The following is a 22,862-nucleotide window of genomic DNA, read 5'->3' on the forward strand; positions in this document are numbered from 1 at the left end:
GTGTGAACACAGAAGCTCCTACTTTCCTGAAAATGACCTCCACTGTGCAAACTTGAATAAGCACATAATGGATCATGCAGTCAGGTAGCCTCACAGATCAAGAAACATAAATTACAGGGTTATTGTGAGACACTAAAGCGTCAAATCCCAAAAGGCCTTATAAGTGCTTGAATTTAACCCCCATATTCCACTGCCAAAATTAATTTATACTTACTGTAAATCATATTGGCATCATCATTACCATTCACAATCCAGTAAAACTTACACCTGTGACTTTCATTGTTAGAAGGCAGTGACAAAATGTTAAATATATAAGCTGCACTACAAATTTGCAGGTCATAAAAATGTGTGCCAAGTTATCCTTTACACACTGGATCACCTCCTCCGGCTCTACAGCCCTCTCTGATACCTGTGCGCATCCAATTTTTGTCTCTTGAGCATCCATGATTTTAATTGTTTTACTACTGAGGGGCCTTACTTCAGCTGCCAATACTCAAAGCCATGCAATTGCCTCCCTGAACCTCTCTTTCCTCCTTCAGTACACTCCTTTAAACTTATCTGTTTCACCAAATTTCTGGTCATCTGTCCCAATACCTCATTACGGGCTTAGTGTTACACTTGTTTGACAAGGCTCCTTTGAAGCAACTGAGGACATTTTTCCATGTTGAAGGTTATAGGTTATATGCTGCATAAATATTATTGATGGTAATATGTTTGAAACGTAATTTCCCGACAATATTGTAAGCATTTTCCGTGCTATTAAAACAGCAGTGTTAGCTATGAGTGATGGTCATTCCTCTCCGATCCTCATCAAGGTCATTCCTCTCCTTTACATCAATGCTCTTCTCTGCTCTGCTTACACTCACTTACTCTGGGATATTAGCTCATGAGCATTGACCGTCCGCCACCACTTTGGGAAAAATGGCTATTCTTCATGTGTACCTCAGCTGTCCTCACCTGTCATCCATGAATCTGCTTCCCACACCTGTTATACAACAAACATCCTGGTGCTCATGGCTCAGCTTCACACTGAGTAGTGGGCTAACTGAGTCACCAGGGGAACTTTTTCTCCTTAATGTGATAATTGGGTAAGGATTACCATATGCTGAAAGTACATACACTTCAGCACAGGTGCAACCTTGTTCCAGTTCCTCTGAAATACTGTTTGCTCAAAGTTTCCAACTTAGTCCCTTTAAGGAGCAAAACAATCCAGTGTATTTGACAAAGGTTGGCTGGCAGTACAGTCAGTAAAATGTCTGTCTCCCATACCTAAGATCCTGAGGCTGCTTGAAGTTCAAGCTAGTCTGCAACTGCTGCATAAAAGTCATTAGCTTGCCACGGGGTTACTGGACCACGAGATGGAGGGCTGTGCTGCAGGGTGGAACTCACACAGTTGACATACACCCTTACAAGAGAACCTGCTGTCAACCAATCATGCAGCACGAAGAAGAGTGTCCGAGTAGATGCCCCTGTCTGAGACCATGCTGCCTTTCTACCAGAGGCTACACATTACAATGAATCATGTGGGGGAGAAGACGAGAGAGAGAGAAAGACAATGGGTCACAAATGTGCCATACTTAAAACATTCGGAAATTATGCAATAGAATTGTGTTAACCTGTGAAGCAAGTATGTTGCCATCAGGGTTCAAGAGGTTAATATATTTTCAACCACATACTAAATGAAGTCTATGAAGAGTATGGTAAGTGCATGTGTACTTTTGTGTGTGTTCTTAATTAAGTTACTAAAGCAAAGGTCACTCTCCCCCCCACCAACCCCGCACAGTAATTCCACAGCGTTTGGCGTCATCTTGTCAGCCTGCCTCATGTATTACTTTAATTAGGAGGATAGATAAAGCCTACCCCTTTCCCTTAACATCAGGACTTTACCTTAAATGCCACACACTTTCCAAGATTTGTATTCCGAGGCCCTTTACTAATGGAGCTGCACCTTCTGCTCAACCACTCTGACACATGACTAATGTATAGGCTCAAAAGCCATTAGAAGAAAAATGGGAGAAAAGTAAAGGGTTTCTACCTCTTAATTAGGCACAACAGGAAAGTAGTTCATGCTCTGACCCATCACACAATACAAGCCCTCCTAAATTGCAGTTTTAAATACCGTTGCTGTGGTAACCATACACCACAGTGCTCTACCTATATTAACCAGATTGCACAAAATAAGTGCAATTTCATGCAGCTAAGTGTGTGTGCAAGGACAGTTCTGGTGTATTTTCAAAGGTGGGAACAGATTGGTGAATATATTATCTCCTCCTTCACACTTGAGCAGATTGACTTGTTCCAGCGAAGTCAAGACAGACCATCTGAAGGATCGATGAATGGTTTAAATTAGAAGGGGAAACTCAATCATCGCTGGTGGGGGTCCTCCTCCTAACTGTGCAGAAAGCCAGTTCAAATCGCCAATTCAGGTGAGGGCGGCCGGCTTCTCAGCTCATTCCATTGCCAGCAGCCAACTTCAGCAGGCAAGGAAGAATCGGACAAACATGCGAGTCTCTTTTAACACATCCGTACCCCCGCCGACCCCGCCAGAGGGGATTTGTACAACGTCTGCGCCACGACTGAGACACATCCTGACCACAAGAACAACCCATCCAAACGTAGTCCAGACATGGGGCAGGTTCGGATCTCCGGAGGGAAAGCTCCCACTTTCCTGGGCTACACATGTACGCGCTCCGCGCAGTTTAAAGTAATGCACGAATCCGCTTTTGACAATCTCTCGGATGCGGGGTGGAAGAGCGAAGGGGAGGGGGGCACTATTAAATAGAGAAAGGGCTTGACATTGGAAATGAATGCTCCGATGCAAATTGTCTGCAGAAATATCTGCCCTTTATCGCCGGTTTTTCCACAATATAATCGCTGGTGGTGGTGGCCGTGGGGTAACCTTACCCTCAGCAGAGCTGGAGTTACCCATGTGAGGCGGTGTTACAGACAGTCAGTCGCGCCTTTAAGCGCCTCAGCCATGCACAGCTGTGACCATTTTGACACCGGTCATAAGCACACACACAACACACCAGTTTGACCAGGCAGTGGAGGAAAGGGGCGCGGACGAGGAACCTTTGAAGAGAAGCGCGCAAGTTGCTGAAGAGGAGCGCCGGGGTAAAGTGACCTGACACACGGACAACCAGTCACCTTTCTAACCACTTGGGATTGGTCTGACTGACTCCCCGCCCGCCAAAACCCCTCTCCTTCCTCCGCAAGTGTTGTCCTCTATCCTCTATTGTGCACCACAATCTGCCGCTCTTAAAAAACAAAACCCCGAGCCAGGGAACGGCGAGTTTTAACATTACTGCCACATCCATTGCAAAATTACTTGTTCGGACGCGGTCCCATTCAACACGGGTCGATACACGCGCGCGATCGGCGGCTTAACGCGATTATTTTTATTCTTATAACGAGGAGGAAAAGGCTCCGCTCAAATCAGCGAGCCCGCGGTGAAGAAAGTGAAATTCGCGTTACCTGGGAAGAAGTACATCGAAGGTTTTAACCCGAACATGTTCCTCTCTCAGCACATCCTTGTCATGGTGAAAGGGGGGGGGAAATAACACCCGAAGGGAGATCCTTTTAAAAAAATAAATAAATTGCAGAGATGGGATGGGGGAGGGAGGGAAACTTGGTAATTTTACGAACAAAGCAGCGGTGAGGGGAGGAGGGGGGGTTCCTGAGCGAAAGAGCGGCTGCTGGCTCACACACACATTCCGCTTGCAAAGGTGCAGAACCAATGAGGGGAATGGCTGCTGCCGCCCTCTCAAGTCAGCTGGAGATCCCCGACACACGCACATACACAGGCCCCCCCCCCCCCCCCCCCCCCACACACACACACACACACACACAGCACCGGCACATACAGCACACCCCCCCCCCCCCCCATATACACACACACACAGACCCCCGCCCCCCCACACACACACAGCACCGGCACAGACAGCACACACACCCCCATATACACACACACACAGACCCCCGCCCCCCCACACACACCCAGCACCGACACACACAGCACACCCCCATACACACACAGCACCGACACATACAGCACACCCCCATACACACACAGCACCGACACACACAGCACACCCCCATACACACACAGCACCGACACATACAGCACACCCCCATACACACACAGCACCGACACATACAGCACCCCCCCATATACACACACCGACCCCCGCCCCCCACACACACACAGCACCGACACACACAGCACACCCCCATACACACACAGCACCGACACATACAGCACACACACACACACACCCATACACACACACAACCCCCCCACAAACATACACACACACAGAGACCCCCGCCCCCCCCACATACACACAGCACCGACATGCACAGCACAACCTCCACACACATGCACACACAGCACCCCCCATACGCACACAGCACCCCACCCACACACACAACCCTCCCACACACACACACAGCACCCCCCCATACACACACACAACCCCCCCCCACACATCACCCCGCCCCACACACACACAGCACCCGCGGCACCCCCCCCCCCACACACACACAGTCCCCTCCCCACACACACACAGCCCCACCCCCACACACACACACGCAGCCCCCCCCACACACACACACAGCACCCCTCCACACACACACAGCTCCCACACACACACTGACCCCCCCACACACACAGCCCCCCCACACACACAGCCCCCCCCCCACACACACACACAGCCTCCCGACACACACAGCACCCCCCCCCCCCACACACACAGAGCACCCTCCACCCCCACACACACAGCACCCCCCCCCCCCTCCCCGCACACAGACAACACCACACACACAGAACAAACACAAACAAGAAGCAGCCCAATGGTGTGAGAAAGTCAAGCGGCAGTGTGCACACACATTGGGGAGGAGGGTCACTGGGTTTAATGTTTGAGTGAGGGGACCCCGGTCAATACTGAGGGGGGGGGGGGGGTCTCTACTTTCAAACTTTGGGAGACGTCAAACTACTACATTGGAGCACCCCTGCCGGCCAAGATGCAGGAGGGAAGACGCGGCTGTGCCCCCTCCCCTCCAGCAATCTGTGTGTTGCTGGCAGAGTGACAAGTGTGTTGGAGCAGCCGGGGTTGGCCCTTACCCTCTGCGGTGCGGGGCCAGGGGAGGTACATACACACACACAGTGGTTCTACTGCCATCCGTCTGCAGCTCCTCCCGCATCAGTACCCACTCAGCCCCTTCACTGCTTCAAACACTTCCCCACAGACCTCACCTTCTGTTTGGCTTTGCAACTCCTCTGTCCAATAACCCCCCCCTCTCCCCCTCCCCCCCAATCAGGGTAATTCAGGAAAACTCCGTCAGGATCCAAGTTTTTAAAGGAATATACAATGCCTCCACACAAACACACACCACTCTCTCTCTCTCTCTCTTCCCCCCTCCCTTTCTCTCGCCTCCAGAGTTTGAGGCTCGACTCAAAAGGTCAGAAAGCAACCAGCTTGCAGGAGGTCCCGATTCAGTGACCCTGTGAAAGTAGAACTCTGAGAGAGCAGGTAATGAAGTGATCCCTCGGAGGCCCCGGGAGACACCGAGTCCTGTACAATCAAAGCACTGTTTGATTTACAGCAGGAGAGTCAGCAGACTCCTAGGAAACCGTGAAGGAAACACTGGGCAGATGTCCAGGTCTCTAATAACCCTCGGATCCTACAGTGAAGAAGTCTTCGAGTAAGAAAAAACAGTGGCAACTGATGCGTGACACCCCCCCCCCCCCCCCACCCCTGCCCGCCACGATTGTCCCAGATCATGACTTCATCTACAGGCTTCACTGAAGGTCGCTTTTGTCCCTGTGTTTTTTAAAAAGACGTTATTAAGCGTTTGCTCACTCCTGCAGTTTTTTTTCGTGTGGATGGCCTTCGCATGCGTCGCTGTATTTCAGATCTAGTAATTCAAGGCTGCTAAATCTGTTTTGATTTAATCCGCCAAAAATACCCCAAAGGTGAAAACAGACTTTTAAAAAATAACAATTTTGAGTACATGAAAACGTCCCTTTTTGCTAATTCAACTCAGTAGTCGTCCAATTAGCTCAAATATTTCAAATGTGAATTAATGCAGGTCACATGCTTCAAAAACTTTTGAGTAAAAACAGAAAATGCTGGAAAAACTCAGCAGGTCTGGCTGCATCTGTGTAGAGAGAAACGGAGTTAACGTTTTGAGTCAATATTATTTGAGTTACACTGGACACAAAATATGAACCCTGTTTCTCTCTACAGATGCTGCCAGACCTGCTGAGTTTATCCAGCATTTTCTGGTTTTATTTCCAGCATCCGCTACAATTTGCTTTTGTATCCCTAATATAACAGCTTTGGCATAATTAAATGGTCCAAAACACTTCACAGGAGTATTATAAAACAAAGAAAGACACCAACCACATCAGCAGATAGTAGAAGAGATGACCAAAAGTTTGTTAAAGAGGTATGTTCTTGAGAGATGAGTAAGGATAGGATAGTGGTTGGGGAAGGTGGCACTGTTTCTGTAAGTCATGTTGGCTGGGGTTTGTGCCCGCGGGGTTTGTTGGTTATATTGTGTTTTTATTTTTGTCGAAATTTGATGTTTAAAATTATAAATGCCATGGGGGCGCTGGCAACGGCGCCGCTGCCGCTCCCTCCAAGGAGGTATACCATGAGCCCGGTGGTGGTGGCGGCCCTCAAAATGTGGGGGCAGTGGAGGCGGCATAGAGGGGAAGTTAGGGCCTCGGCGTGGACCCCATTACGGGGGAACCACCGGTTCGCCCCAGGAAGAAAAGGTGGAGGGTTTTCGGGGGTGGCACAGGGCAGGCATACGAAAGTTAGGGGACGGGAAGTTCGCGAGCTTGGGTGAGCTGGAGGAGAAGTACGGGCTCCCCCCCGAGGAACACCTTCAGGTACTTACAGGTCAGGGCGTTTGCCAGACGGCAGGTGGTGGAATTCCCACGGCTACTGCCACACACAGTACAGGACAGGGTGCTCTCGGAGGGGATGGGTGGGATTGGGGAAGATCTCGGAAACTTACCAGGTGATGCAGGAGGAGGAGGAGGCCTCGGTGGTGGAGTTGAAAGGTAAGTGGGAGGAGGAGTTGGGAGAGGAGATCGAAGAGGGGATGTGGTCAGATGCCCTAGGGAGGGTGAACTCTTCCTCTTCATGCACGAGGCTCAGCCTCATACAGTTTAAGGTGCTGCACAGGGCACATATGACCGGGACAAGGATGAGCAGGTTCTTTGGGGGTGAGGACAGGTGTGTTAGGTGCTCAGGGAGCCCAGCAAATCAGACCCATATGTTCTGGGCATGCCCAGCGCTGGAGTAATTTTGGAAGGGCGTAGCGAGGACGGTGTCGAGGATGGTAGGATCCAGGGTCAAACCGGGCTGGGGGCTCGCAATATTTGGGGTGGCAGAGGAGCCGGGAGTGCAGGAGGCAAAAGAGGCTGGAATTCTGGCCTTTGCGTCCCTGGTAGCCCGGCGGAGGATTCTCCTTCAGTGGAAAGATACGAGGCCCCCAAGTGTGGAATCCTGGATCAGCGATATGGCAGGGTTCATTAAATTGGAGAGGGTGAAATTCGCCTTGAGAGGGTCGGTACAAGGGTTCTTTAGGTGGTGGCAACCGTTCTTAGACTTTCTGGAGAACGCTAGACATTGGTCAATGACAGCAGCAGCTCGGGGGGGGTTTACTTTATTTTTGTTTATGTTATTTACACTGGAGGGTCTGAGGGGGTGTATACACCTGTTGTGTTAAGTCGGGGTGTTAATGATAATTTATTATTTAGGTACGGGGGGGAGGGGTTTGGGGGGTTGCTTTTTTAGATTGTGTTTTGTACTTACCCCTGTTGGGTCCTTTTTTCTTTCTCATTTTGTTATTGATATTTTATGAAAAACTTTAATAAAAATTATTTTAAATTAAAAAAAATTATAAATGCCCCAATAAAATATTTTCTTTAAAAAAAGAGGTATGTTCTCAGCGTGCCTCAAAGGAGGAAAGGGTGGTAGAGAGGCAGAGGAAGGTTAGGGAGGACATTCTAGAGCTCAGGACTGAGGCAACTGAAGATGTGGCCACCAATGGTGGAGCGATTAAAATTGGGGGTGCACTAGAGGCCAGAATTAGAGTCTGCTGTGCCATTCAATCATCTTGGTGTCGGGAGAGTGGCAGAGCCATCCGTCGCAGCGCTCCCTATTGCGCAAATTTGTGCGCAACAGCTGCAGCAGCTGCAGCAGCCGGCTTGTCACAATACCGGCTGCGAGTGGCCTTCAAAATAAGAACATAAGAGCAAGGAGCAGGAGTAGGCCATCTGGCCCTTCGAGCCTGCTCCGCCATTCAATGAGATCATGGCTGATATTTTGTGGACTCAGCTCTACTTTCCCGCCCGAACACCATAACCCTTTATTCCTTTATTCTTCAAAAAACTATCTATCTTCATCTTGAAAACATTTAATGAAGGAGCCTCAACTGCTTCACTGGGCAGGGAATTCCATAGATTCACAAACCCTTTGGGTGAAGAAGTAACTCCTAAGCTCAGTCCTAAATCTACTTCCCCTTATTTTGAGGCTATGCCCCCTAGTTCTGATTTCACCCGCCAGTGGAAACAACCTCCCCGCATTTATCCTATCTATTCCCTTCATAATTTTATATGTTTCTATAAGATCCCCCCGCATCCTTCTAAATTCCAACGAATACAGTCCCAGTCTACTCAACCTCTCCTCGTAATCCAACCCGTCAACTCTGGGACTAACCTAGAGAATCTCCTCTGCACACCCTCCAGCGCCAGTACGTCCTTTCTCAGGTAAGGAGACCAAAACTGAACACAATACTCCAGGTGTGGCCTCACTAACATCTTATACAGTTGCAGCATAACCTCCCTTGTCTTAAACTCCATTCCTCTAGCAATGAAGGACAGAACTCCATTTGCCTTCTTAATCACCTGTTGCACTTCTAAAACGACCTTTTGCGACTCATGCACTTAAGCTAACTGGCCTATAATTACCCGTTTCCTGCCTACATCCTTTTTTAAAAAAAATTTTTTATTAAGGTTTTCACAAAATATCAACAACAAAATGTAAAAGGAACCCAATAGAATTATATACAAAACAAAATAAAACAGCCCAGAGCCCCCCTCCCCCCTATACATTAATAATGAATTAACACCCGCCTAAACACATAGCAAATATATACACCCCCTCAGATCCCCCAGTATAGACAAACAAAAATAAAATAGAACCCCCCCTCCCCCGGGTTGCTGCTGCTGCATTGTCTACCGTTCTGCCAGGAAGTCTAAGAACGGTTACCACCGCCTGAAAAACCCTTGCACCGGTATCCCCTTAAGGCAAATTTCACCCTCTCCAATTTAATAAACCCCGCCATATCGTTGATCCAGGATTCCACGCTTGGGGGCCTCGCATCTTTCCACTGAAAAAGAATCCTACCAGGGACGCAAAAGCCAGAATACCGGCCTCTTTCGCCTTCTGCACTCCCGGCTCCTCTGCAACCCCAAATATTGTGAGCCCCCAGCCTGGTTTGACCCTGGATCCTACCACCCTCAACACCGTCCTTGCTACGCCCTTCCAAAATTCCTCCAGCGCTGGGCATGCCCAGAACATATGGGTTTGCTGGGCTCCCTGAGCACCTAACATACCTGTCCTCACCCCCAAAAAAACGGCTCATCCTTGTCCCGGTCATGTGTGCCCTGTGCAGCACCTTAAACTGTATGAGGCTGAGCCTCCGGCTCGAAGAGGAAGAGTTCACCCTCCCTCGGGCATCTGCCCATGTCCCCTCCTCGATCTCCTCCCCCAACTCCTCCTCCCACTTACCTTTCAGCTCCTCCACCGAGGCCTCCTCCTCCTCCTGCATCACCTGGTATGTTGCCGAAATCTTCCCCTCTCCAACCCACACCCCCGAGAGCACCCTGTCCTCTACCTAAAGGTGTTTCCCAGGGGGAGTCCGTACTTCTCCTCCAGCTCACCCAGGCTCGCGAACTTCCCATCCACAAACAGGTCCCCCAACCTTCTTATCCCTGCCCTGTGCCACCCTGAAAACCCTCCATCTATTCTCCCTGGGACAAACCGGTGGTTCCCCCGTATCGGGGTCCACACCGAGACCCCCCCTTCCCCCCTGTGCCGCCTCCATTGCCCCCAAATTTTGAGAGTATACATCATTGGAGGGAGCGGCAGCGGCGCTGTTGCCAGCTCCTCCAGACTCGTACCCTCATAAGATGTCGTCTCCAGCCTCTTCCATGCCGCCCCCTTCCCCTCCATCACCCACTTGCGCACCAACGCCGCATTGATGACCCAGTAGTACCCACAGAGGTTGGGCAGCACCAGCCCCCCCATCCCGACTCCGCTCCAGGAACACCCTTCTCACCCTGGGAGTCCCTCGCGCCCACACAACCCCCGTTATGCTCCTGTTGACCTACCTAAAGAAGGCCTTCGGGATAAGAATGGGGAGGCACTGGAACAGGAACAAAAACTTTGGGAGCACCGTCATCTTGACTGACTGCACCCTACCCGCCAGGGACAGCGGCAACGCGTCCCACCTCTTAAACTCCTCCTCCATTTGCTCCACCAGCCTCGTGCAATTAAGTCTATGCAGGGCCCCCCAGCTCCTGGCCACCTGGACCCCCAAATACTTGAAACTCCTCTCTGCCCTTTTTAGGGGGAGCTCGCCAATCCCCCTCTCCTGGTCCCCTGGGTGAACCACAAACAACTCGCTCTTCCCCATGTTGAGCTTGTACCCTGAGAAATCCCAGAACTCCCTGAGGATCCTCATTACCTGCGGCATTCCCCCCCACCGGGTCCGCCACATATAGCAGCAAGTCGTCCGCATTGAGCGACACCCTATGTTCCTCCCCACCCCGCACCAGCCACCGCCAGTTCCTCGACTCCCTCAGTGCCATAGCCAGGGGTTCAATCGCCAGTGCGACGAGCAGGGTGGACAGGGACACCCCTGTCTCGTCCCTCGATGCAACCGAAAGTACTCAGACCTCCTCTTGTTCGTGGCCACACTCGCCATCGGGACCTGGTACAACAGCCTAACCCACCTGACGAACCACTCCCCAAACCCGAACCTGTCCAGCACCTCCCACAAGTACCCCCACTCTACCCTATCGAAGGCCTTATCAGCGTCCATCACCGCCACTATCTCCGCCTCCCCCTCCCTCGCCGGCATCATAATAACGTTCAGGAGCCTCCGCACATTCGCGTTCAACTGCCTCCCCTTCACGAACCCCGTCTGGTCTTCATGGATGACCTGCGGCACACAATCCTCAATCCTTGTGGCTAAGACCTTCGCCAGCACCTTGGCATCTACATTTAACAATGAAATCGGCCTGTAAGACCCACACTTCAGGGTATCCTTGTCCCGCTTCAGGATCAAGGAGATCAGTGCCCAGGACATCGTCGGGGGCAGAGCTCCCCCGTCCTTTGCCTCATTGAAGGTCCTAACCAGCAATGGGCCCAACAGGCCCACATATTTTTTATAAAATTCGACCGGGAAACCGTCCGGCCCCGGTGCCTTCCCCGCCTACATGCTCCCTATCCCTTTGGCCAGCTCCTCCAACCCAATCGGGGCCCCTAATCCCGCCACCAGTCCCTCCTCCACCTTCGGGAACTTCAGTTGGTCCAGAAAGCGGCCCATCCCTCCCTCCTTTAGTGGGGGCACGGACCGATACAGTTCCTCATAAAAGTCCCTGAACACCCCATTGATGCCAACCCCACTCCGCACCACACTCCCTCCCCTATCCTTAACTCCCCCGATCTCCCTAGCTGCGTCCCGCTTCCGAAGCTGATGCGCCAGCATCTGACTTGCCTTTTCCCCATATTCATAAATCGCCCCCTGGGCCTTCCTCCACTGCGCCTCTGCCTTCCTGGTGGTCAACAGGTCGAATTCGGCCTGGAGGCTACGCCTCTCCCTCAACAGTCCCTCCTCCGGCACCTCTGCGTACCTCCTGTCTACCCTCACCATCTCCCCCACCAGCCTCTCCCTCTCCCTCTGCTCTCTCCTCTCCTTGTGGGCCCTAATGGAGGTCAGCTCTCCCCTAACCACTGCCTTCAGCACCTCCCAGACCATCCCCACCCGGACCTCCCCGTTATCGTTGGCCTCCAGGTATCTCTCTATGCTTCTTCGGACACGCTCGCTCACCTCCTCGTCCGCCAACTGCCCCACCTCCAAGCGCCACAACGAGCGCTGGACCCTCTCCTCCCCCAGCTCTAGGTCTATGCAATGCGGGGCATGATCCGAAATGGCTATCGCCGAGTACTCGGTATCCTCTACTCTTGCAATCAGCGCCCTGCTCATAACAAAAAAGTTGATCCGGGAATAGACCTCATGAACGTGCGAGAAGAATGAAAATTCCCTAGGCCCCGGCCTTGTAAATCTCCAAGGGTCCATCCCTCCCATCTGGTCCATAAACCCCCTCAGCACTTTAGTCGCCACCGGCCTCCTGCCCGTCCTAGACCTGGAGCGATCCAGTGCCGGATCCAACACCGTGTTAAAGTCCCCCCCCCCATTATCAGGCCCCCCACTTCCAAGTCCGGGATCCGACCCAACATGCGCCGCATAAAATCCGCATCATTCCAGTTCGGGGCGTACACGTTGGCCAGCACCACCCTCTCCCCTTGCAGCTTACCACTTACCATTACGTACCTGCCACCATTGTCTGTCACAAAGCTCAACGCCTCAAACGACAACTTCTTTCCCACCAAGATCGCCACCCCCCCCCCCCGGTTTTTGGCATCCAGCCCCGAATGAAACACCTGGCCTACCCACCCCTTCCTCAATCGTACCTGGTCTGCCACCTTCAGGTATGTCTCCTGGAGCATGACCACATCCGCCTTCAGGTGCACAAACACCCGGGCCCGCTTAACCGGCCCGTTCAGTCCCCTTACGTTCCAGGTTATCAGCCGGATCAGGGGGCTACCCACCCCTCTCCCCCGCTGACTAGTCATAACCACTCCTCGGCCAGCCACGCGCCCGCGCCCACGCCCGGCCCATTCCTCACGGCGACAGACCCCCGTCCCAACCCCCTCTACTCGCTCCAGCTCCCCCTTGACCATACCAGCAGCAACCCGTTCCCCCCCCCCCCCCCCCCCCCCCCCCCCCCCCCCCCCCCCCCCAGCTAGGACCCCTCCAGCAGCAGGCTCTCCGCCTCCCCCTTCCATCCCAAGCGCGGGAAAAACCGCCCCGGCCCCCTCCAGCCTACAGCGCAGGGAAAAGCCTGCGCTTTCCGCCTGCCCGGCCCCGCCTCCTCTGTCGCAGTTCCTTTTACAGGCCCAGTCCCCTCACCCCCGACTCGGGCCTCCCCCTCCCCGCGGGGCCCCATCCTCCCTACCGGCCATCCACCCGTTACTCCGTTTACTTTCTCCCCCTCCAAGAGCCCACCTGACAGACCCAACCAAAACAGTGCCAAACCCACCCTAACCACCCACACCGAACCAAAAATAAACAAGAACAAAGAACCCCCCCTCAAAATGTAACACAACAACAATCCCCGACCATCCCCACGCCCGACCCCCCCATCCCGACCCTCAGTTTGTGTCCAGCTTCTCGGCCTGAACAAAGGCCCACGCCTCCTCTGGGGACTCAAAATAATGGTGCCGGTCCTTGTAGGTGACCCACAGACGCGTCGGCTGCAGCATGCCAAACTTCACCCCCTTCCTGTGCAGCACCGCCTTCGCCCGGTTGTACCCTCTTCTTCGCCACCTCCGTGCTCCAGTCCTGATATATTCGAACCTCCGCCATCTCCCACCTGCTGCTCCTCTCTTTCTTGGCCCACCTGAGTACGCACTCCCGATCAGCGAACCGATGAAACCGCACCAACACAGCCCGCGGTGTCTCGTTAGCCTTGGGCCTCCTCGCCAGCACTCTGTGGGCCCCTTCCAGCTCCAGGGGCCCCTGGAAGGACCCCGCTCCCATCAGCGAGTGTAACATGGTGACCACATAGGCCCCCACGTCCGACCCCTCCAGCCCCTCCGGGAGGCCCAGAATCCGCAAATTCTTCCGCCTCGACCGATTATCCATTTCCTCGAACTGCTCCTGCCATTTCTTGTGGAGCGCCTCGTGCGCCTCCAACATTACCGCTAGGCCCAAGATCTCGTCCTTGTTATCTGAGATCTTTTGTTGGACTTCGCGGATCACCACCCCCTGGGCCGTCTGGGTCTCCAGCAGCTTATCAATAGAAGCCTTCATCAGCTCCAGCAGGTCCGCTTTGAGCTCCCTGAAGCAGCGCTGGATAACCTCCTGCGCCCACTGCATCCACACTGCCTGGTCCCTGCTCACTGCCATCTTGCTCTTCTTCCCTCGCGCTTTCTTTGGCTTCACCACCACTTTTTTAGTCGCCCCGCTCCTGGTCCAAGCCATTCACTGTCGGGGGAATGTTTCAGTCTTCTTCCCACACCGGAAAATGTCGAAAAAATGCTGTTGGGGGCCATGAAAAGAGCCCAAAAGTCCGTTCCAAGCGGGAGCTGCCGAATGTGTGACTTAGCTCTGCATAGCCGCAACCGGAAGTCCGCCTATATCCTTTTTTTAACAGTGTTGTCATGTTTGCTAATTTCCAATCCGCCAGGACCACCCCAGAGTCTAGTGAATTTTGGAAAATTATCACAAGTGCATTTACAATTTCCCTAGCCATCTCTTTTAGTACCCTAGGATGCATTCCATCAGGGCCAGAAGACTTGTCTACCTTTAGCCCCATTAGCTTGCCCATCACAACCTCCTTAGTGATAACAATCGTCTCAAGGTCCTCACCTGTCATAGCCTCATTTCCATCAATCTCTGACATGTTATTTGTGTCTGATGCACGATCAATGGCCACTAAAGCGAGGTTGTAGTCCAACTGAAAGCTTTAATAAGCTAGATGTTTTCCCCAGCAGCTCAGGTACAGAATGAAGGTTCTGGGGCGGCATGGGCTCTTATACCCCGCCTTGCAGGGCGGAGCTACCATACAGCTTGACCAATAGGAAACATACAATATCTACCAATGGTGTTCCAGCATTACCAGGTACCGTAATTCCTCTGCACAGACTACCACATTCACCCCCTGTTAAAAAAGAGTCCGGAGGGGGTGGTGGCCTAATATTACAACATGGTAGAAATTATAATTATGGAGGTACCGTAATTCCTCCGTACAGCATTTTGTAACTATTTACAATTCTATTTACTATTTACAATTTATGATTCATAATTAACTATACACTTTAAAATGAAGCAATCAGTCGATCGGGGGCCCTGGTCGTCCTCTGTGATTGTTGAAGCTTCGGTGGTGACTCCGGTGGAAGCTCGGGCGTATGTGACTCCGGGGGCGTGGCCTCGATCTCTGTGGCTGCTTCGACACCCCTAGACGGCGCTGGTGGGGAAAACGGTTGACCTGGGAAGGGAGCGTCTGCGGGGTGCGTTGGTGGGTGGGGGGCCTAGACGGGGCCGGTGGAAGGACCGATCCTCCTGTAAGGTGCACTGGTGGGAGGGAGGGTGGGACTGGTGGCTGGGGTGTGCGTGGGGCTTCGGCGGGCGCCAGGTCTCGTAGGGAGACCGTATCTTGTTGGCCGTCGGGGTACGCCACGTAGGCGTACTAGGGGTTAGCGTGGAAAAGATGGATCCTCTCGACCAACGGGTCTGACTTGTGCGCCCACACGTGTTTTCGGAGCAGAATGCGTCCGGGAGCTGCCAGCCAGGTCGGGGGCAAGGTCCCAGTGGAGGACTTCCTGGGGAAGACAAGGAGATGTTCGTGAGGTGTATGGTTGGTTGTGGTACAAAGCAGTGACCGGATGGAGTGGAGGGCATCCGGGAGGACTTCCTGCCAGCGGGAGATTGGGGGATTCCTGGACCGTAGGGCCAGTAGGACAGTCTTCCAGACCGTTTCGTTCTCCCTCTCTACCTGTCTGTTACCCCGGGGGTTGTAACTGGTCGTCCTGCTCGAGGCAATGCCCTTGCTGAGCAGGAATTGACGCAGTTCGTCGCTCATAAAGGAGGACCCCCTATCACTGTGTATGTAAGCAGGGAACCCGAACAGTGCACAGATGCTATGGAGGGCCTTGATGACGGTGGTTGCGGTCATGTTGGGGCAGGGGATGGTGAATGGGATCCAGGAGTACTCGTCAATCATGTTCAGGAAGTATGTGTTGCGGTCGGTGGAGGGGAGGGGGCCTTTGAAGTCCATGCTGAGGCATTCAAAGGGATGGGAAGCCTTTATCAGGTGCGCTTTCTCTGGCCGGTAGAAGTGCGGTTTGCATTCCACGCAGATTTGGCAGTCCCTGGTGGCTGTCCTGACCTCCTCGATGGAGTAGGGCAGGTTGCAGGTCTTGATAAAGTGGAAAAACGAGTGACCCTCGGGTGGCAGAGGTCCTCGTGGAGAGCTCGGAGGTGGTCCACTTGTGCGTTGGCACATGTGCCGCGGGACAGGGCATCAGGAGGCTTGTTTAGCTTCCCGGGACGATACAAGATCTCGTAGTTGTAGGTGGAGAGTTTGATCCTCCACCGCAAGATCTTATCGTTTTTTATCTTGCCCCGCTGTGCATTATCGAACATGAAAGTAACCGACCGTTGGTCAGTGAGGAGAGTGAATCTCCTGCCAGCCAGGTAATGCCTCCAATGTCGCACAGCTTCTACTATGGCATGGGCCTCCTTTTCCACTGAGGAGTGGCGGATTTTGGAGGCACGGAGGGTACGTGAGAAGAAGACCACGGGTCTGCCCGCTTGGTTGAGAGTGGCCGCCGGAGCTACGTCAGACGCGTCACTCTCGACCTGGAAGAGGAGGGACTCGTCGATGGCGTGCATCGTGGCCTTTGCAATGTCTGCTTTGATGCGGCTGAAGGCCTGGAGGGCCTCTTTCGACAGGGGAAAAGCTGTGGATTGGATCAGGGGACGGGCCTTGTCCGCCTAGTTGGGGACCCACTGGGCACAGTAAGAGAAAAACCCTAGGCAGCGCTTCAGGGCCTTGGAGCAGTGAGGGAGGAGGAACTCCATAAGGGGACACATGCGTTCAGGGTCGGGGCCTATAACTCCATTTCGCACTACGTAGCCGAGGATGGCTAGGCGGTCGGTGCTAAACACGCATTTATCCTTGTTATATGTAAGGTTAAGGATCTTTGAAAAATGTTGACATGTCCAACCCCCCCCCACCAAGGGCTCCGACCTATAAAGATTCTTGTAAAAAGCATCGAACGCAGATTTAACCTTATCTGGGGCGGAATACAAACTTTTGTTACGGGGATAGGGTCAGATTACATCCGTCAACACCTTTGAGAAGGGGCCGTGCTCGACCTCGCTGCACCCAAAATGCTTGCGCTCTCGCTGACGGTCGCCTCGCGCAACATCCAGGCCTACACCCCGGCCGCGCGACCCACCCCTCCTACGCATCATGGACTCCGCAGACGGCCGCCCCATCGGGGACCCCACTCAGCCAACCCCACGCCTGTGCCGCGCGGCAGCCAACCAACCCCGGGGGCCCCAAATGTTACTTCTTTGGGCAGTCAAAACACCCCCGACAACGCTGCCCGGCCCGGAGCGCCATATGCAAGGCCTGCGGCAAGAAGGGGCACTTTGCGGCGGTGTGCCAGGCCCGTTCAGTCGCTGCTATTGTTCCGACCCCCCCCCCCCCCGTATGGCCAGTGGGCGCCGCCATCTTCCCCTCCTCGGACCACGCATGGCCAGTGGGCGCCGCCATCTTGTTCAACCCCCACCACGTGTGGCCCGTGGGCGCCGCCATCTTGTCCTCCCCAGGACTATCAAGCGATGTTATGTTGTCGTCCCCCCCGGCACGTGCGGCCCGTGGGCGCCGCCATCTTACCAGGACCCATGCCCCCCCGGGCACCTCATCGTCTGCCACCATCGACGATCAGCCGCGTCTCGCCTCGGTCACGATTGACCAGTCTCGCCCACGCAACCTAGCAACCGCCTCTACAAACGTGAAAATTGATGGGCACGAGATCTCCTGCCTGCTGGACTCCGGGAGCACTGAGAGTTTCATTCATCCCAATACGGTAAGGCGCTGCTCCCTCGCGGTACACCCCGCCAATCAGACAATCTCCCTGGCCTCCGGGTCCCACTCCGTGGCGATCCGGGGGTACTGCATAGCCACACTCACTGTCCAGGGCATGGAGTTTACCGGCTTCCGCCTCTACGTCCTCCCCAACCTCTGCGCTGCCTTACTACTCAGCCTGGACTTCCAGTGCAACCTCCAGAGCCTAACATTGAAATTCGGCAGGCCCCTACCACCCCTTACTGTGTGCGGCCTCACGACCCTAAAGATCAACCAACCTTCCCTATTTGCAAACTTAACCCCAGATTGCAAATCCATCGCCACCAGGAGCAGATAGTACAGCACCCAGAACAGGACCTTCATCAGGTCCGAAGTCCAGCGACTGCTTCGGGAAGGCATCATCGAGGCCAGCAGCAGCCCCTGGAGAGCCCAAGTGGTAGTGGTGAAAACTGGGGAGAAACACAGAATGGTCATGGACTACAGCAGGACCATCAATAGGTACACGCAGCTCGACACGTACCCCCTCCCATGCATATCTGATATGGTCAATCAGATTGCACAGTACCGGGTCTTCTCAACTGTGGACCTTAAATCCGCCTACCACCTTCTCCCCATCCATAAAGCGGACCGCCCATACACTGCCTTCGAGGCAGATGGCCGCCTTTACCGTTTTCTCAGGATTCCTTTCGGCATCACCAACGGGGTCTCGGTTTTCCAATGGGAAATGGACCGAATGGCCGACCGGTACGGGACCCTGGCACTGTGAAGCCACAGTGCTATCCACTTGTGCTACCATACTGCTCATGAAAGTTATACTTTCATATGGGTAGAATTTATTCATCAAATAACCCCAGGAATCGGGCAAAAAGGGTCAAGGAAGAAATGGCCGAGCAGTTGCTACCTATTGCACGACTTCCTTCTACATGCTGCCACTGGAAGTCCTTTGCTTTGGCTTGTTGAATAAACCTTTCTGTTTGAATCCGTCTCGGGACTCCTGTGATTGTAATATGATAATCAACCTATTTGGCCATGTTACAAACACATTTTCCATGGCCATTAAGTCCTGGAGTGGGGCTTGAACCAGAGTTTCTGGCCCAGAGGCAGGGCACAGCAACTGTGCTGCAAGGGCTACGGGGATGCAAATTGAATTGCACCAACAACAACTGAACATTGAGTGTCACCAACTAATTTAATCATTTCAGATTTTAGGCCTAGATATTTCATTTTCTTCTCCCCATTAAAATGTATCTTCTCCTTTTTGTACCTCTCCATCATACCCTGACTGAAAAGATAATCAGCTGACTGTATAATCAGCTTCTGCTGGTGTTTTTTGGGAAATAAGAAAATGGCTTACATTTCAATAGTGCTTTTCACAATCACTGGATGTCTCAAAGTACCTTACAGCCAATTAAGTGCTTCTTGAATTGAAGTCACTGCTGTAATGTAGGAAATGCAGCAGCCAATATGTGCTCAGTAAACTACCACAGACTGCAATGTGATAATAAAAGGATAATCTTTTTTTTGTTGTGTTGGTTGAGGGATAAATTTTGGCAGGGGCACTGGGGATAATTCTCATTGTGCTTTGAAATAGTGCTATGGGATCTTTTACATGCGCCCAAGCAGGCGGGTGAGGCCTCAGTTTAATATTTTATCTAAAAGTCAGCACCAAAAGGTAGCACGGTGGCACAGTGGTGAGCATTGCTGCCTCACAGCGCCAGGGACCCAGGTTTGATTCAGACCTTGGCTGACTGTGTGGAGCTTGCGCATTCTCTTTGTGTCTGCGTGGATTTCCTCCAGGTGCTCTGGTTTCCTTTCACAGTCCAAAGGTGTGGATTGGCCATGCTAAATTTCCCTTTAGTGTCCAAAAGGTAGGTAGGGTTACCAGAATGGGGCGGGGGAGTGGGCCTGGGTAGGGTGCTCTTTCAGAGGTTTGGTGCAGACAGGATGGGCCGAATGACATCCTTATGCACTGTAGGGATTCTATTCTACCTCTGCCACCAATATTGCGTTGGAATGTCAGCCTTAAATTTATCACTCTCATTCCCTTGTGGGGGACTTGAGCCCAGAGATTCAGAGGCTACTAATTGAGCCACAGCCTCATTACCAAAAGCAACCTGGTGTAGCTTTCCCTCTCCATGGAAAGCAAAATGTTTCTGAGTCAGATGGTGTACCACCTTAAAATTAACTTAGCCCCAATGGTTTTGGGTGTACAAATTTATAGTTGGTGTTTTATAGTAATTCACAATGTTAGTTTGCAGTTGTACTTTCCAATTGAGTTTCACATAAAATATCAGTGATCCTAGTAATAAAGTGCATGCAAGTATTTACATAGCAAGCATTCAGAACAAATATAGTAGTATACCATGGCTAACATTAAAATGTACGGTAACAGGGAACGTTTCTAAATGGTAACGCCTCATAATTGTGAATGCTAGAACTATGTAATTAGTCTTTCAAGTGTTTACATCACTGTAATAGGTTTGACAAAATCAGTCAAATAATATACTTAAATAGTATGGGTGCCTGGGAAATATTATCCCAAATATTCATGAATTCAATGTCAGCTTGGTGCATTCACAAGTGATGTAGATCACAGTTTTGAGAGATAAGTACACTTTCCATGGTGACTTTCAGGTTCAAAACATTTCCGTTCCAACACAAAACTATAATCTATGATAGACATAATCTGTGTCTTATCACTAATGTTGACATTTGTTGATGTTTGTCAGAGAAGCCATTTGTCCAATGGATGTTTGATAAGGTGCCACATCAAAGGTTATTGCAAAGAACAAAAGTGATTGGTGAGGACATTGGCATGGGTGGAAGACTGGCTAACAGGAAACAGAGGGTAGGCATAAATTAGTCTTTTTCTGGTAGGCAAGATGTAACAAGTGTTATGTTACAGCCTTCAGCTTTTTACAATATTTTAAAATAACCTGGATGAAGGGACTGAAGGTATTGCTAAATTTGCTCATGACACAAAGATAATGAGATAGCAAGATGTGAAAAGGACACAAGGAATGAAATGAAAAATGAAAATCGCTTATTGTCACAAGTAGGCTTCAAATGAAGTTACTGTGAAAAGCCCCTAGTTGCCACATTCCGGCGCCTGTTCGGGGAGGCTGTTACGGGAGTTACAAAGAGATATAGGTTAAATGAGTGGGCAAAGACCTGCAAATAGGAGTATAATGTGGGAAAGTGTGAACTTGTCCATTTTGCCATGAAAAATAAAAAGAAGCATATTATCTAAATGAGAGATTGCAGGGCTCTGAGATGCACAGGTATGTTGGGCTCCTAGTTCATGAATCATAAAAGGCTAGTATAATAATGATGATAATAATAATCTTTATTAGTGTCACAAGTAGGCTTACATTAACACTGCAATGAAGTTACTGTGAAAATCCCATGGTTGCCATACACTACGGCATCTATTCGGGTACACTGAGGTAGAATTCAGAATGTCCAATTCACCTAACAAGCACGTCTTTCGGGATTGTGCGAGGAAACCGGAGCACCCGGAGAAAACCCACAGAGACATGGGGATAATATGCAGACTCCTACAGGCAGTGACCCAAGCCGGGAATTGAACCCGGGCCCCTGGAGCTGTGAAGCAACAGTACTAACTGTTAGCTTCTGGCTGCTGTTGAGTAAAGAGTCAAGAGTTCTGCTCCTTTCCCAAGCACCTTTATTTTCCTTAAATACACTCTATACAAAACTCTATCACCACACCACACAATATAGGTGCCACCTACAACCCCTTTACATATCAGTGTCAATTACTGGATACTTAACAGCAATTTGGCATGTAATTGGAATGTCTCTTAACCCACTCCTAACACTAATCACTGTGCTACCATGCCGCCTCCCACAATGTGCCTCCCCCAATGTGCTATTGTGCCGTACCGTAAACAGTTACCGCAAGTAATTAGGAAAGAATGTTATCATTTATTGTGAGGGAACATGAATGTAAAAGTAGGGAGGTTATGTTTCAATTATACAGGGCATTGGTGAGACCATGGACTGAATTCTCCGCCGGCGGGATGCTCCACTTTGCCGGCAGCCCAGGAGTTTCCCGACAGCCGGGGTTGCCCCACAATGGGAAACCCCATTGACCAGCCGGCGTAATGGAGCATCCTGCCGGCGGGGTGAAATAGAAATGTGGTGCGGCGGGGCAGAGAATCCAGGCCCACATCTGGAATACTGTGTACAGTATTGGTCTCCCTTTTAAGTAAGGATGTAAATGTATTAGAAGCAGTTCAGAGAAGGTTTTACTAAACTAACACCTGGATTGTGTGGGTTGTCCTATGAGGAAAGGTTTGACAAGCTAGGCTTGCATTCACTGGAGCTTAGAAGAGTACGAGGCAATGTGATTGAAACATGTAAGATCCTGAGGGGTCTTGACTAGGTCGGTATGGAGGTGATCTTTCCTCTTGTGGGAGAAACTATACTAGGGGTCCTGTTTAAAAATAAGAGAGTCACATATTTAGGACAGAGGTGAGGAGAGATTTTTTCTCTTAGAAGGTTGTGAGTCTTCTTCAAAAGGTGATGGCAGCAGAGATTTAAGGCAGAGGTAGATGGATTCTTGATAAGCAAGGGGGTGAAAGGTTATCAGGGGTAGGCGGCAATGTGGAGTTTGAGGTTCCAATCAGATCAGCCATGGTTTCTTTGAATGGTGGAGCAGGCTCAAAGAGCTGAGTGGCCTACTCCTTCGTACAGACCATATATAACAGAATATAATCTCAGAAAAGTGGCAGTGCTTATAGTGGATGGATGTTACAGAGATAACAGCTTTTCCTTAGGCAGTCCCTTGAAGTTCAGGATGACTTTCTTCCACCTTAAAAGTGAGTTCTAGGGTGACTGAGGAATCCAATGCGCGACCTACAGTCCCTGTCAC

General features: G+C 51.5%; 1 protein-coding gene and 1 long non-coding RNA gene across 3 annotated transcripts in view; one reads left to right on the top strand and one right to left on the bottom strand.

Moving 5' to 3' along the window:
- Nucleotides 1–22,862, bottom strand: part of LOC140425478 (genetic suppressor element 1-like) — a 386,277-nt gene that overhangs the window by 241,469 nt on the left and 121,946 nt on the right. Inside the window, exon 1 of one of the 2 annotated variants that reach the window (XM_072509793.1) lies at nt 3,475–3,804. The exons of the other annotated variant lie outside the window; for it this stretch is intronic. Within the exon in view, the coding sequence (XP_072365894.1) occupies nt 3,475–3,511 (37 nt within the window). The 5' untranslated portion in view covers nt 3,512–3,804. Of the gene's footprint in view, nt 1–3,474; nt 3,805–22,862 lie in introns of those variants that run through there. 2 annotated transcript variants of the gene reach the window in all.
- LOC140425479 (uncharacterized) overlaps nt 2,192–22,862 on the top strand; it is a 40,238-nt gene continuing 19,567 nt past the window's right edge. Inside the window, exon 1 of the long non-coding RNA XR_011947876.1 lies at nt 2,192–2,426. This is a non-coding gene — a long non-coding RNA (uncharacterized lncRNA). The remainder of the gene's footprint in view (nt 2,427–22,862) is intronic.

Source organism: Scyliorhinus torazame, chromosome 6, assembly GCF_047496885.1.
Source record: "Scyliorhinus torazame isolate Kashiwa2021f chromosome 6, sScyTor2.1, whole genome shotgun sequence".
In the NCBI taxonomy this organism is placed as follows: Eukaryota; Metazoa; Chordata; class Chondrichthyes; order Carcharhiniformes; family Scyliorhinidae; genus Scyliorhinus; species Scyliorhinus torazame.